We start from the raw sequence: 13,481 nt of genomic DNA, 5'->3' as shown, positions 1-13,481 counted from the left end.
TCAGAGACAATGAGTTGAAGAAATATAAACCACAAAGAGAAATGCTGCCTCCAAAGATGAAAATGCTGATGATAGGACAATGAAGTGTCGTTAACACATACCTGTAAATGGTTACAGGAGAATGATGTAAAAATGAGAGTGTGTGTAAACCTGATGAAAACCAGCTGTAAGCATTAGAAGAGAGTCTGCTTTTGAGGGGCAGAGAGAGAGAGAGAGAGAGAGAGAGAGAGAGAGAGAGAGAGAGAGAACAGCAGGGATGAGGAAGGTGTACTATAAGAGAAGGGAAGAAAAGCAAGAGGAGTGGGTGCTAACAGGCAGAAACACAGTGGATGAAGAGGTTGAGACTCCTGTCCAGTCCCAGTTACATGCAACTAGCATCGAGCGAGTGATCAGGCCACCATGCTGCCCTGGAGGATGGCCATCGTTGGTCTTTTCTACTTCTGCATCAGAGCAGGTGTAACCCAATATCAGACTCAAGGTAAGACCTCAATTGAAGCTCAGTATTTTAGTGCAGAAGCGCAAACTGTTCAGCCTGTAACAGGTTTCATTGCAACATTGTTCTTGTATCTACATGTTCCTTAGCAGAGCATGAATAGTATTTAGTGGCAACGCTATTCAATTGTAGGAATTTGATGCTGGATCTTTTAATTTTTAAAACCCTTACTATTGTACAGAGCAGAGATTGAATTAGTCTTGGCTGTAGTGTGTATTGGTTTAGTTGTAATAGCATTCCTCATCTTCTTATTTTCTTGCCAAACTCCAACTTCTAACTGAAGTTTTTACTGAAAAGAAATATATCAATACTAATATGGTGCAAGCATGGTTTTGTAACAGGAATGACCTCATTATATGTATGTGGACACGAGAACCTGTTCATCTCAGACATGTCACTGTTATTCAGCAGAGTTAAAGCAATCCTCCATAACACTCGCTTTGTTTTGAGGAACAAATCCTCTTTCTCAGCAACAATACTAAGAGTAACACATTTAAATTGAATTGAACTAAATAATGGCCATCTCATACAGATGTGTCTTTCTAGTTACAGCAAATTTCACTTTTACTCTCATAAAGCTACCAGGTTCAGACCTCATCTGCACCTGTTTCTAATAGGAAAACAATGGGAGGGACCAAAAGTGATCTGAGAGAGGAAACTCATATCCTCAAGTGAATGAAAAGCATACTGTGAGATATTCAGACCAGCTCTGGACAGGGAATTCCTTTCATCTCAGAAAGGTTGGATCTTTTGTGATTTGATAAGTTCTCTTGGTTTTATCTCTCAATGAAAAAACATGAACAGAAGTTATGATGCACTGACGGCGATGGTGAAACAATTCTGGCGGTTGCATTTTATGTTTCTGGCTATGTGAATCCAAGCAGCAATAAGAAGCACTTCATCATAAAAAAGAACTGGAATCACCAATAGTTCACATTTGGCCTTTAACTTCAGCTGGTAAACATGTGACGTCTGTGTTCATTTTACTGATGTGTGATTTTTGGGTCTGTCTTAAGTTTTCCAAAAAAATGACCTCTCACTGCAAGCTGGAGCTGCCAAGCATGTGACGTTGCTCATGCGCCATGTGATCTAAGCCCGGCGAGCTCGTGATCGTCATTATTCTTTTTACCACTTACATCAACAGAATATGGGCCCTCAGGATCAGTCAATACTGGGTGATTACAGCCTGGCTCCTCCAATTATAAACACACTGTAATGCATTTCAATGGAAGGGTAAGCAAATATGATGAAAGATGTTTTTGGTCAGATATTTATGAAATGAGTATGCAATCAGAATGCTTGAAGGAAATATAATATATATGATCATACTAATGTATCAGACTCACCAAAAGGAAAAGACAATCCTGATGAAGGGTGCAGGGTTACTGGACATCATTATCTAAACATTATGACTGACTTCAGTGCATCAATTGATCCTGCAGAAGTGTGAAAAAGCAACAAATGGTAAAATTACAACTACAAAAAAAGATCCTGCAGAAGTCTATTAAAATATCATCAACTTGTTGTACTTGTGATCCTGAATTGTAAATGGATGGGAGGAGGCTAATCGATTTCTTAAAGGGATAGTTCACCCCAAAATCAAAATGATTTCCTCTTACCTGTCATGCTATTTATCAATCAAAGTTTGAGTGTGAGTTGCCCTGGTTTTTTTTTTTCCTAGGAACTAGTTCCTACATGAAACTGCTCACAACATGATCCGTGGATTATCTTGAGTATCTTCATCATGATTTCTGGAAAGAGACATTGCTGTTGAGTTTTTCAAATGGCTCCTTTTTGGCACCTTGAGCACCACAAGCTGAGTGCCATATAATACCATTACATTGGAGAGGCCGACATCTCTACGACCGATATCTCTAAAACTAGGCCACTCACACCAAAACAATCTAGACTGATGTATAGCACTACAGGAAAGAGGAACAATTTGTATTTTTGAATTTGGGGGTTAACTGTCCCTTCAAGTGTGTTCCCAAAGATCTCTTCTTTATCCCACAATGACACTGTATGAGCTGGACACAACATCTTTACTCCAGACTAGACTCCAGACAAAGCTGTATGGTTTTGATTTCACTGCCGCAGGTTCAAATGATGGCACGAAACAACGCAGTCCAGCACAGTCACAGCCCACTGGCCTGAATTTCTGCACGACAGGTTAACTTCCTGTCTGTCTGCATTTATGTCTGTATGAGTTCCTCATACAGAGTTACCGCCATCTGTTCAAATGGCTGGGCCCCTGAAAATTGACAGTGAATGGGCCCTCTGCAAATCTGCTTTGAACACGTCAATGCATGCGTGTGCTCTCTCTCTCTCCTACTAAACACATGTAAACTGAGAGAGACCATTTGCCATCGCCACACAGTCACACCTGACACCCAGTGCTGCTCCTACAATCCTCCCTCCTTTCAAACAGTTTGCTACATTAGCTGGTCTAAGAATAAGTAGACAGATACAGAACAATGTGGGGTAAACAAACATTTATTAAATAGAATATTTTCAATAGAATCTTGAGATAAGAGAATATTAACCTTTAATATGAAATTGAAGAAAATATAAAGTGTGGATAGTAATAAAATATAACACGAAGCTTTGACTCTCCTTCCAGGTCATTAGTCCAGTCCTCTCAATATTATACAATTAGCTTTGGCTAAACAAAGTAAAAATAAGCTGGTCCCCACAGAGGTTGCAGCTGGAAAGAGCGAGTTTCATTTCACGCACACACATTTGAACGCATGTTCACGCATGTTCACGCGCGCCGTGGTTATCTTTTCTGAGCTGCAGTTTACAAACACCGTGCAACACAATTTTGCCTGATTGTTGTTCCCGCAATTCACTCATGGTGTGTTTTTCTTCTCTTTTCGTGAGGATTGTTCTGCTTCATCCTCTCATCAAAGTTGTAAACATTGATTCCTGCGTAATTTGCGGAACTCTACGCAACTTGCGTAGTGAGCGTCCAAATAAAAAAGACTCACCATGTTCAGGAGAGGAGGGGGGTGGGGTGATTATCATCATATACCATCTGACATGTAAACTGCCTGAGCTCCAGATAAAGCATGCATTAATAAAACCAGCCAGACGGTTGGAGATACTGGACAGTAATTGGAAACAGTGGTCTAAATCTCTCTCTCTAGTCTGGATTTCTTTCTTTCAGTTCTTTACCTTGATGAATAGCAATGTCATTCTGTCAGTGGCTCCTCTTTCATGTTGCCCCTCACCATGATTTCTAAAAACTTTGCTGATCCCCTCGATTTTCTTTGGGCAAAATTTCAATTTGTCCAAGACATGAGCAAATACCATGGATGCATTATAAGAATTTGAATACCGGATGCGAGAATGCCGCCCGGTCATGTGGATGAAAAGTGTTCGCCCTGTGCATGGGCTAACAAAGTGGCTTCAGGCTTTGCTTCCTGCTTATAATCTGTGTGAAGTATAGATTTGGGACACAGCAATTGTACTTGCCGAACATTTGTATATGTTAGCATAGTCATTTTTGTGCATTTAAGCATTTAGCTCAAAGCACCGCTGTATATAGGTTTTGAGCTCTGTTTCTGCACAGTTATTAGTATTTCGCGTAACGTGACTGCATAGTATTTGAGGAATGTCTGGGCAAATGCGTAATGGTTATACTTCCTCATGCTCCAATCATAAACAAGGGGAAAGGTTTTCGTGTGAGCTCTCTTAGACCGCATAGGATTTGTTGTGGTTGACACCCTGCTCTCCCCATGCTGTGAAAATGAGCATGAAGACACTAAGCCCACATACACTGCATGCTGAAATCATCTGGACCCTGTTGTACGATCCGTGTGTTACACCGCCCTTCATTCCTCTGCTGCCTTTGAAGTCTGAGGTCATGTCTCATCGCCTGCAGAAAGAAGTCATCTGTAAGGTCAGAGATCGCGGCGTTTGAAATGCATATCATAGATTAACTGCAGTATCTCCCGGTGGGTATCACATGTGCCAGGACAGTTCAGAGTTTGTTTTTAACTGCTTGTCACATGGATTTCCAGCTTAACAGGTTCAAGAAGCCTTTTGGGTCCACAGCAGTAAATTACGAGACATACACGTGAAAGGAAAGGTTTTGCTCGGGAAACTGTTGTTGCTTTTCTACCATCCCTTACTCTCCCTGTCTATCTCTCTTGACATACTAGCTCTATTCCCAGCTGTAAGCAAAATGAAAAGAGGGTTGACAAGTGTGGTGAGCCCCACCTTCCACGACTCCTTCGATGACGTTCATCTGTTATTCGAGGTGAGACACGTACATCCATAAATGAGTGTCTGAGGTGTAAAACCAGCTAATAAACCTCAATGAACACTAGTCGTTCTTCTTTTCCTCTACTAGATCCTGCTTACTGGCATTAACTTTGAGGCAAGTGGAGAGTTGTCAGTGCAGGATGCTGAGCTGGCTTCCCTCCGCAAGACAAGAAACCTGGAAGTCATCTGTGAGGAGATCATTCCCAAGAAGCTATCAGACGTATTTAGGCTCATCTCTGGCCTTTCACACCACATTGGTCACCTGCATCAGGAAGATTTTGAGCGCACCCTGTTGACCTTGGTATACACCGCCCAGGTGATGGTCGATTCCTCCACCGAACACCAACGACGGATGTGGGCTGAGTCTTTTGTTAGTTTGTACAGAGCCATCAAGCAGGATCTGACAGAGAAAAACTGAGTTGACACTGATGTTGCTGCCCAATGGCTCCATGTGTGATATGCTCATATGAAAAAGATCCATAGAGATTAGTGGGTGCTCTTAGTTTGTATACATTGAGGAAACAACGGCAGGCTGTAAGGAGCCTGGGAGAGAAATACTGTCAGAAACTATAACAAACTGTTGCCACATATAAGTAAAGTGCATTGACTGATAATAACACAATTATTAAAATATGTACTGTGACAGCAAAGTTAATTCAAACATGAGGCACAGCATAAACATGTAACTCTTTATAAGATTTATATGCTAAATGCAATAAAAAAAACATAAAACATCATGGACCTACTTACATTCACGTGTCTTTCCGGTCTTTATTCACTAGCACCTGCTTGTGATCACATTCTAAAACTGATAAGCAAACTAAATAATTCATTAGTTTTACTCAAATGGTATGCTCTTTAAAAACAAATTACTCTACAGAAATTTGTCTGTAAGATTTATATATATCATTTATAACAATTAATAATAATCAGGTACTTATGTACCTCCCTAAAGAAAACCATAAGCAATCTTATGCAAAACAGCTCTCCAAAAGGTCACACCATGCTGTTACAGTACAGTGTCTTTAACAAATGAAAAGAAGTCCAAACTGAGCTGCCTCTGATGTGTTGTATGCTAAATTCCCAAAATTGCATGCTGAAAGTGAGTACACAACTCACAGAGCAACTCCAATAATAATCTGTGAAGGCTCTGGATGTCCAGGTTGCTGCTTAGGCTCCAGGGCATTAGTATCTGCTGTGCATCCATCCAGGGAGCTGGGCTCACCAGGAGGGCAGAAAGGTATGTACCGGAGCCAGGAGGAAGAAGACAAGTAAGAGCTGATGCCAAAGGGGAGGTTGTAGACTTCTCCGCTCTCCAGTGTGTTGCTGGAGTCATCCTCGTGTGCTTTGTTCCAAGCCAGGATGCCTCGTTCATGCTTTGATCCTGTTAGACACGTGTTAAACGTGTTAAACCGTACTACTACGGTCTACTGAAGACTCTTTGACATTGACATTTGTGCTGGATCTCTGGTTTAATCATCAAGATTGCATATCACATATTTTTACAATTCTATTTTGCTGTTAACATTAGGACAAAATAGTGACTTAATAGAGAAGAGGATTTAGATTACCGAAACAATTTAAACATAAAAAACGAATACTTCAATGTAGAAAATACCTGGAATTGTGTTGTCCAGAAAGAAGCCAAAGAAACCTCCTACAAACATACTGGTTGTCAGAAGTACCAGTAGCACCTGGTCGAGTTCAACGACACCTGAACACAACACAATAAAAATATTTAAAATAATCAAGTAAAAGTAGGATGCTTTATCTGAAAATGACAGATTGTATAGTGACATTTAATTCATGTACCTGAAGCAATAGCTTTGGGGTTTTTCAATATCCAGTTGGGAATGACCAGACCAGAGAACATGGAGAAGCCAAAAATGAAGATGTTTCGAGAAGAATTCATATCGGCATACTGAGAATGTGGTAAAAAAAAAATTGAAAAAAAGGTTTTAACCGACATTTAAAATGTCAATGTAAAAGAAAAACATCTTTGCCAAAAAGCCTTTGAATGTGTACCTGCAGATTAGAAATTCCTGCTGCAGAGATGACGCCAAACATAACCATGAACATCCCTCCAACCACAGGTGATGGGATAGTGGTGAATATGGCGCTCACTTTACCAAACACACCCATGGCGACCATTAAGACCCCGCTGGCCACAATCACCATGCGACTGCCAACCTGCAAAATGAAAAGGCTTCTTGTGAAACTGTCTCTATTTAAACAACATCAATGACCCTGAAAAGAAACAAAAAGGTTATGCTTAAATTTGTCAGTTGGAGAAAATCACTTCCAGATGTGCTCAGGCTCATCTTACCTTTGTAATACCGAGGGCTCCAATATTCTCGCTGTATGAAGTGGTACCGTTTCCTGTACCCCAGGCTCCAGCCAGCAGACAGCCCAGTCCCTCAATGCCAATACCCCTGTTGATAGCGTGTTTAGGGGGAGGTGGAGCCCCAGACAGCCTGGCACAAGCGTGGTAGTCTCCTACAGACTCTATCATGGAGGAAATCACACCAGCTAAGATGCCAACCACCCCTGCCAGGCTCACAGTCGGCATCCCCCACTGACCTAAGTTTGGATTCAAACACAAGGAAACAGAGAATGACACAGTGTTATAACCAGCAAACCTTTCTTTTTCTATTTACTTTTTTATTAACAAAAACTAACTTCAGGTGATAGTTTGTCGGCCTTTTACCTGGGTACGGAAAACTTAACCAGGGAGCTTGGCTCACAACATCTCCCTTTAGGTCAGTACGGGCCAGATAGCCGTACTGGTCTGGTTCAGTAGGAAATACATTGTAGATTGTCAAAATGTAGCAAACGAGCCAAGGCAAAGTTATTCCAAGCAGAACCTGAGGACACGCAGAAAAAAAAGAATAAAGTCTAAAGATTAAATCCATACTCTACTTAATATATTTCAATCAACTTGTTTGATGGTACATACAGGGAGAATCTGAAAGACGTAGACACGGGAGGTGTGCAGCTTTTTCTCCTTGCTGAACGTAGGAAAGGGCACAGGTATGTGACGGAGGTACTGTGAGAACAGGATGATCAGTGCTGTGGTCCTGTGAGAGACAGGGACAAAGCCATTCATTCATATACAGTAAATGTCACAGTGTTAAATAGGACTGTACTACTTTGTTGCTAAAGCTAGTTCTAACCAACATAAAGCAAAGTAGAGGAACTAACAGATTTTTTGACAAAGGCACTTATCACAAAGTGATAATCCCAAACCCTAAAATGACACTGTTTGGTAATTTTACCCACATGCTGGCGATACCCCAGTGGTTGCCAGCACTGGTACCGGCTGAGTCAAACAGAGACAGTCCAATGAGAGAGATGGTGGGTGCGATGGTGAGAGGTCCAATGAAGCGCATGAAGAGGCCGATGAGGCCGGAGAAACCAACAAACACCTGGAAGAGTGAGCCCACCATAATGGACCCCTGCAGCTGAAGAACGACAAGTAAGATGACGTCAAAATGTGGCGTCGCTCTAATTACAAAGGTATACCAGAGATGAGCTTAATAGCTATGATTATTGTCACGTTTTTGTTACCATTATGCAAATTACACCTTGGTTTCAATAGCTGTTCAGACCAATGGTACTGTTCAGCTCAACGTCCAATTTATATGACAGGAAACCAAAATAATTGTTAACAGAGTTGGTTCTCATGAACTTAACAATACATAATATTTATAAACTCAGATGTTTTCAAATGTAGAGATTTTGTAAATCTCAAGGTTGCACAATTAATGCATAAAGGAACACTATATTTAGTAGGTCAGTAATCCAAGATTCATTTTGTATAATTACAAACGAAGGTTAGAACAAATGCAAAACACAATGTATTAACTGTCAATGTGCGAATGGTTACAAAGAAAGTGAAAATTAGCACAGATTATATCTCAAGGAATCATTCTCTGGGAGAGAGGTCAACAGAACGTCCAAAACCAACTTGTCAAAGCACTTTTCCTATAAACACGTTAGCTCAGCATAACATATCAATTATTCAAGGTTCATGTTATTTTGCATCAAAAGTCAGTTTCCTTAAAGTCTTTCATTCACAGTCGGATGTGTGTCTCCGTGTGTTTGTATCGTTGTGTGATTTTGAGAGACACACCAGTGGAGTGCCAGCTAGGGGTCATAAACTAGGGTCTGTAGCTTGATATTAATCAATAATTATTATTATTTATTAATTAATAATTAATTATAATTGTGAGTTTCCACACTTAAAGTTTAAATGCATACTTTTCAGATAGTAAAATATGGCACATTAATTTAATGTAAATTCGGGTCCTCATAAGTTCACAGTGTCTTCCTCTGAGTCTTTTAAAAGAAGCCATATTTCTGGGTCCTTAACCCGCAAGAGACTAACAATTCAACAAAGTGGTTCAGGAGGTCAGAATGGTGCTTGATATTGTATTATTGTATATTGATATTGTTGCTTTTCTCCTCTGTGAGATGTTGTAAACTGAGGGTTTGTCAGTCAGCACCATAAGTGCCCTGGAGGTCAACAAAACCAAAGTTTATCAGATTAAAGATTCTTTTTCATCATCACATTTCAGTTTTCATCATCTTGCTGTTGTCGTCCGCAACAAGCTAGTCGCTAACTTTATAAACCTGCCGCGGTGCTGGGCAGGTAGCACTCAGTTGTTTTTTCCCTGAAAACAGTTGCCTGGAAACAAGGTTGAGAAGAGCAGTCGCACTGATCCGAAACATCAAAGCTGCCGTAAGACCAAAACAATGATCTGAAAGATGTCAAAGCTCTCTGTATGAGGGGAACTGCTGATTTGGATAATTATTCCCGGAGTTTTTAACCATGAGCGACACTTTACACATTACACATTGTCATTTGAACTTTTGGTACAAATATTGATTAGTGCAGCTTTAAGCTATATAAAAGAAGATGTGTTTGCCTGATAATAGTGTTAGGTTCACAGGTTCAAAACTGGCCAGTGGCCATTTACATGTGAACAAAATACCTTTCACAGAAAATGTTCAATGAGTTACTCTGTGAGTCGTTAATAGAAAGATTAGATGGGTTTTCTTACCGCTCTCATTCGACTCTGCCACACCTCTATAAATTCTGTGGAGGACGTGTTGACGAGGCTGGCATTTTGTGTCCAAGCAGGACATGTCCACTCTGGCATGGACAACATTGCCATGGAAGGAGCCAGCAACGTGAACGTACCACCTTGGAGAATGGGAAGTCTGGAAATGTCAAAGAGATATCACAAGGGCAATTAGGAGAAGAGAGCCAGACAGATACGAAGTCAGGATAGGAGTACTATTAGGCATGTCATCTTATTATCTTATACCACATCAGATGTTGTGCGAGATAGCTTGGGGGTAGCGGGTAAATCAACAACCACAACAATTTTTAAAGCAGCAATATAAAGGTTACATTTGTTTGACAAAAGTGCAGCTCCTCTCAAGTCCACATCAAGAGTCTCTATCTGTATACACAGTCCCTGTTTCTTACACTCATGTGATAATATGCTTGATTTAAATCATGTGCGCTCTAATTGGGTGGACTGCTGTATCAGGGGTTAACTGAGTTAAAGTCATCTGCTATGTAATGATCCTCATTATGCTGCTGAAATTACTGCCAACAATTCACATTAGACCGCAGAAGACTTAAAATGTCCTGAACTCCAGGTATTTGGATAGAGATAAGAAAGCAGCAGTGGTGCTAAGTCAGGGAATGCAGATTTAGCAATAGCTAGATTACAAACATAATAAGATTGAAATTCCTGCCCTAATCCTACTGTGACACCAATATTCAGCCAGTCTGCACACAAGTTCAGAGCAACACAACGCGGTTGAAGTTTGTAGGGCTCTTGAACAAAGAACAGCCGTTGCATCATTTCTCCATGTGTGTATGTCTCTGCACACAAGAGATACGTCACATTGAGTAGCTTTAACACTTTGTGCTGCTAGTCTGCATTTTCTGTTTTGGGTACTCTGTTCTGCCATTTGCAGCAACAGAGAAGAAGTTGTAATCTACTGCATCAAATTGTATTATTTTGTATCTGTTTATATTGTTTTGCATCATATTGTATTAAAAATGTATCACTTAGTATTTGTATTATACTGAAGGTAGGCTATATGTTTTTGATACTTAAATAAAAATGCAGTGGCAACAAACAATTAGGTAAGATGTTTTATAAAACAGTAGGTATCTCAATATGTCATTCTTTCTTTTACCCCTTTTTTCCTCGTCACAGCTAAAAGTACCGTAACATTTGAAAGCATACTCAGGTGAAAGCTCTCCTTTATTCCTCCCGTAATCCCTTAAATAGAAGCTGTGCCCACTAACACAGTAGAATATTCTCTTGTTCAAGGTTCACTCTGACATGGCAGGTGATAAAATCCTGAGGTTAGACATCTATCACCCAAACATCTTCCTGCTCATTAAACTACCCCTCCTTTACTCCCTTACCTAATGCCGAAAGTAACTTGCAACAGAGTGCAAATACCAGAAACGAAGAAGATGGTGCTGATGAGGTGGCTCTGTGTGAGGCCGTCAAACTGCAGACACAACCCCTGAGACAGGATTAGTGGGATGGCGATGATTCCCCCAAATGCTGTCAAACAGTGCTGAGAGAGAAAAAGAGATACATTTAGTTCATGTCTGATGTACATAAGGAGAATTTAAAAAGCTAACATGTCAAAGCTAACCTTGACATGTTTGTAGCAAGTCAGTGGACTACATGTATACCTGGAGTGACCAGTGATATATGCTATAAAAATGGTAATGGTAGAAAAGGAAATATTTGATATGAGTAAATACAACTAAGTCAGGTCTTCAGAGGAAAGTCTGACTGATCACAGCTGCTAAACACATAAAAAGACTCGCTGACTTTATCATCTCAACTGTATCTGAAGCAAATTTTACAATAAGGCTTGTGAAAATATGACCAAGTCTAACCAAGCATGAAGGAAAGGTCAAACAGAAGCTCTCATGTGACACTGTTGTCATGTTTACATTGCGACATCATAATAATCAGAAGCTATGCTATTGTCTCTTTATCAGGAAACGACTAGAGCCTCATTGTCAAACGTGGCGTTAAAACCCCTTTTGCTGACGTACCTGGATGCCTAGGATGATGCACAGGTACCAGGGCGGTACATCTGTCACGCAATATGCTAGCTTGTTGCTGTTTCCCTCTGTGGACGTGTCCATTTCTTCTCCACGTTCTGTGTCAGGTAGATCACAAAAGCGCCCCTCAAGCTTCAATTAGTCAGACGGAGAAACAGACAGCTAGGTCAGTTAAGGACACATGAACTAATGACATGCTGCAGATCTGTAATGTTGTCATATGGGTACAATCTCAAAACAAAAGTAAAACAATTGAATGCTTTATTACTCGTTCAACCAGCACAACTTTGGGACGCCCATAGACCTGACAATTCCTCGTAAGGGAAATTGGTTAGATATTTGTTCACGACTTTCTAATCATTTCTAGAAGAAACAAAAAATTACAGTCGGATGAGTTACACATTTTCATCAGAAGGACTAAATGTTATACTGTCTTTCTTATGTATTTATTTATTTATTCTGGGCTCAGTCCAGACAAAGTATCATCACTTTTGAATAAAGTTAAGATTTGACCTAAAACCTCCTGTTTCTCTGACTAAACAGCAAGTCAGTGTTGTAATTTTTAGCATGGAGGAGCAAGAATGTACATTCATATGTTTCCATGACGCTACTTTGCCAGCTATTCTATCAGGTGTCAATTATTAACTGATGAAAACAACTATGACCCATAGTGCACTTAGAGAAGAGATAAATCATCATAGTTATAAATGCAACCAGAATGTGTCCAGATTCACACACTTTAAAAGGAAATCATTGGATTTTCACATGACCATGCACTTTAAGCTTTATAATTGTCTTGAATGGCTTTACAAGAACATTTTAAGTTTGTAATCTTTTCAAAACATTTTCTTGTAAAAAAAATGAAGCAAAGGTTACTTACTGCAAATGTGTAGTTGTCAACACCATTACTGTCCTTTCCTGAAGCCATGTCAGCCTAAAGGCTCAGGTGGGGATCTTTGGGTCCGAATACAAAACAGGAAAGTGAAGAAACATCAGCGAGAGGGGAGGGAGCACATCAAGAGAGGACGGGAGCGTCTGATAGAGAAGGCAGAGAGCCAGGAGGTGGGGTGTGCACTTTGGTAGGAAGGAGCAGAGTTTAGCCTTGAGACTGCTTAACGCTTGTTGACTGAAGTGAGTCCCACCAGCAGCTCATGTGAGCCCAATTACAACATTAATAGCAGCTGACCAACCAGCATCTGGTCACTAGAAGAAGGCATTAGTTTCTCTTTCTCGGTTGCCCTCAAACACAACTCCTGTTCTCATTACAAGAACCTGGAAGCCTGAAGAGCATTTCTGAAGAGGTACTGAATAGTTGAAATCCAGTCTTCAGGGCATAGCTTATTTATGTCTTGCACTTTTTGGCCTCCTGACCTCCCTTACTATCACATGTTGTCACATGGTGCAAATCTCTTACTGATGATGAGTTAATTAATCAGAAAACGTTAACTTCATTTATTCATTAACCGTAAAGTTCGATTTCCCCTAAATGATATTAGATTCAATTATATTATTAGTCTAAATTAAGAGTTTGATAGCGACCCACATCTAGTTCATTAAGGAAGTCGTATTATGGCAGCAGAGGAAGCTCAGAGTCTCACACGTTGTACT

The 13,481-nt window shown here is 40.3% G+C and overlaps 2 protein-coding genes across 2 annotated transcripts; one reads left to right on the top strand and one right to left on the bottom strand.

The window, feature by feature from the left end:
* Positions 1 to 390: 390 nt before the first annotated feature.
* Positions 391 to 5,177, top strand: LOC142938731 (protein FAM180A-like). Its single transcript, XM_076082109.1, has 3 exons — positions 391 to 478; positions 4,657 to 4,754; positions 4,848 to 5,177. The coding sequence occupies exons 1-3, from the start codon at positions 400 to 402 to the stop codon at positions 5,175 to 5,177; spliced, it is 507 nt and encodes a 168-aa protein (XP_075938224.1). The 5' UTR covers positions 391 to 399.
* Positions 5,178 to 5,874: 697 nt separating this feature from the next.
* slc23a4 (solute carrier family 23 member 4) lies at positions 5,875 to 12,801 on the bottom strand. The gene is made up of 12 exons (XM_076082238.1): positions 12,754 to 12,801; positions 11,865 to 12,005; positions 11,214 to 11,371; positions 9,823 to 9,982; positions 8,039 to 8,220; positions 7,716 to 7,836; positions 7,467 to 7,623; positions 7,086 to 7,339; positions 6,785 to 6,949; positions 6,572 to 6,680; positions 6,378 to 6,473; positions 5,875 to 6,143 (listed from the first exon to the last, which is right to left on the bottom strand). The coding sequence occupies exons 1-12, from the start codon at positions 12,799 to 12,801 to the stop codon at positions 5,875 to 5,877; spliced, it is 1,860 nt and encodes a 619-aa protein (XP_075938353.1).
* Positions 12,802 to 13,481: the final 680 nt, after the last annotated feature.

This window comes from Anarhichas minor, unplaced genomic scaffold (genome assembly GCF_050575085.1).
Source record: "Anarhichas minor isolate MPS153535 unplaced genomic scaffold, ASM5057508v1 ptg000090l, whole genome shotgun sequence".
Classification (NCBI taxonomy): Eukaryota; Metazoa; Chordata; class Actinopteri; order Perciformes; family Anarhichadidae; genus Anarhichas; species Anarhichas minor.
This window is presented reverse-complemented; position numbering and strand designations above follow the sequence as displayed.

Bases quoted from the DNA above. Each gene is read 5' to 3' on its own strand.
- LOC142938731 (XM_076082109.1), top strand. From the start codon at position 400: ATGCTGCCCTGGAGGATGGCCATCGTTGGTCTTTTCTACTTCTGCATC. The intron at 479-4,656 runs GTAAGACCTCAA...TTGACATACTAG, and splicing joins AACCCAATATCAGACTCAAG to CTCTATTCCCAGCTGTAAGC. The intron at 4,755-4,847 runs GTGAGACACGTA...TTCCTCTACTAG, and splicing joins ACGTTCATCTGTTATTCGAG to ATCCTGCTTACTGGCATTAA.
- slc23a4 (XM_076082238.1), bottom strand. From the start codon at position 12,801: ATGGCTTCAGGAAAGGACAGTAATGGTGTTGACAACTACACATTTGCA. The intron at 12,006-12,753 runs GTAAGTAACCTT...GACTAATTGAAG, and splicing joins TTGACAACTACACATTTGCA to CTTGAGGGGCGCTTTTGTGA. The intron at 8,221-9,822 runs GTAAGAAAACCC...GTCGTTCTTCAG, and splicing joins GGCAGAGTCGAATGAGAGCG to CTGCAGGGGTCCATTATGGT.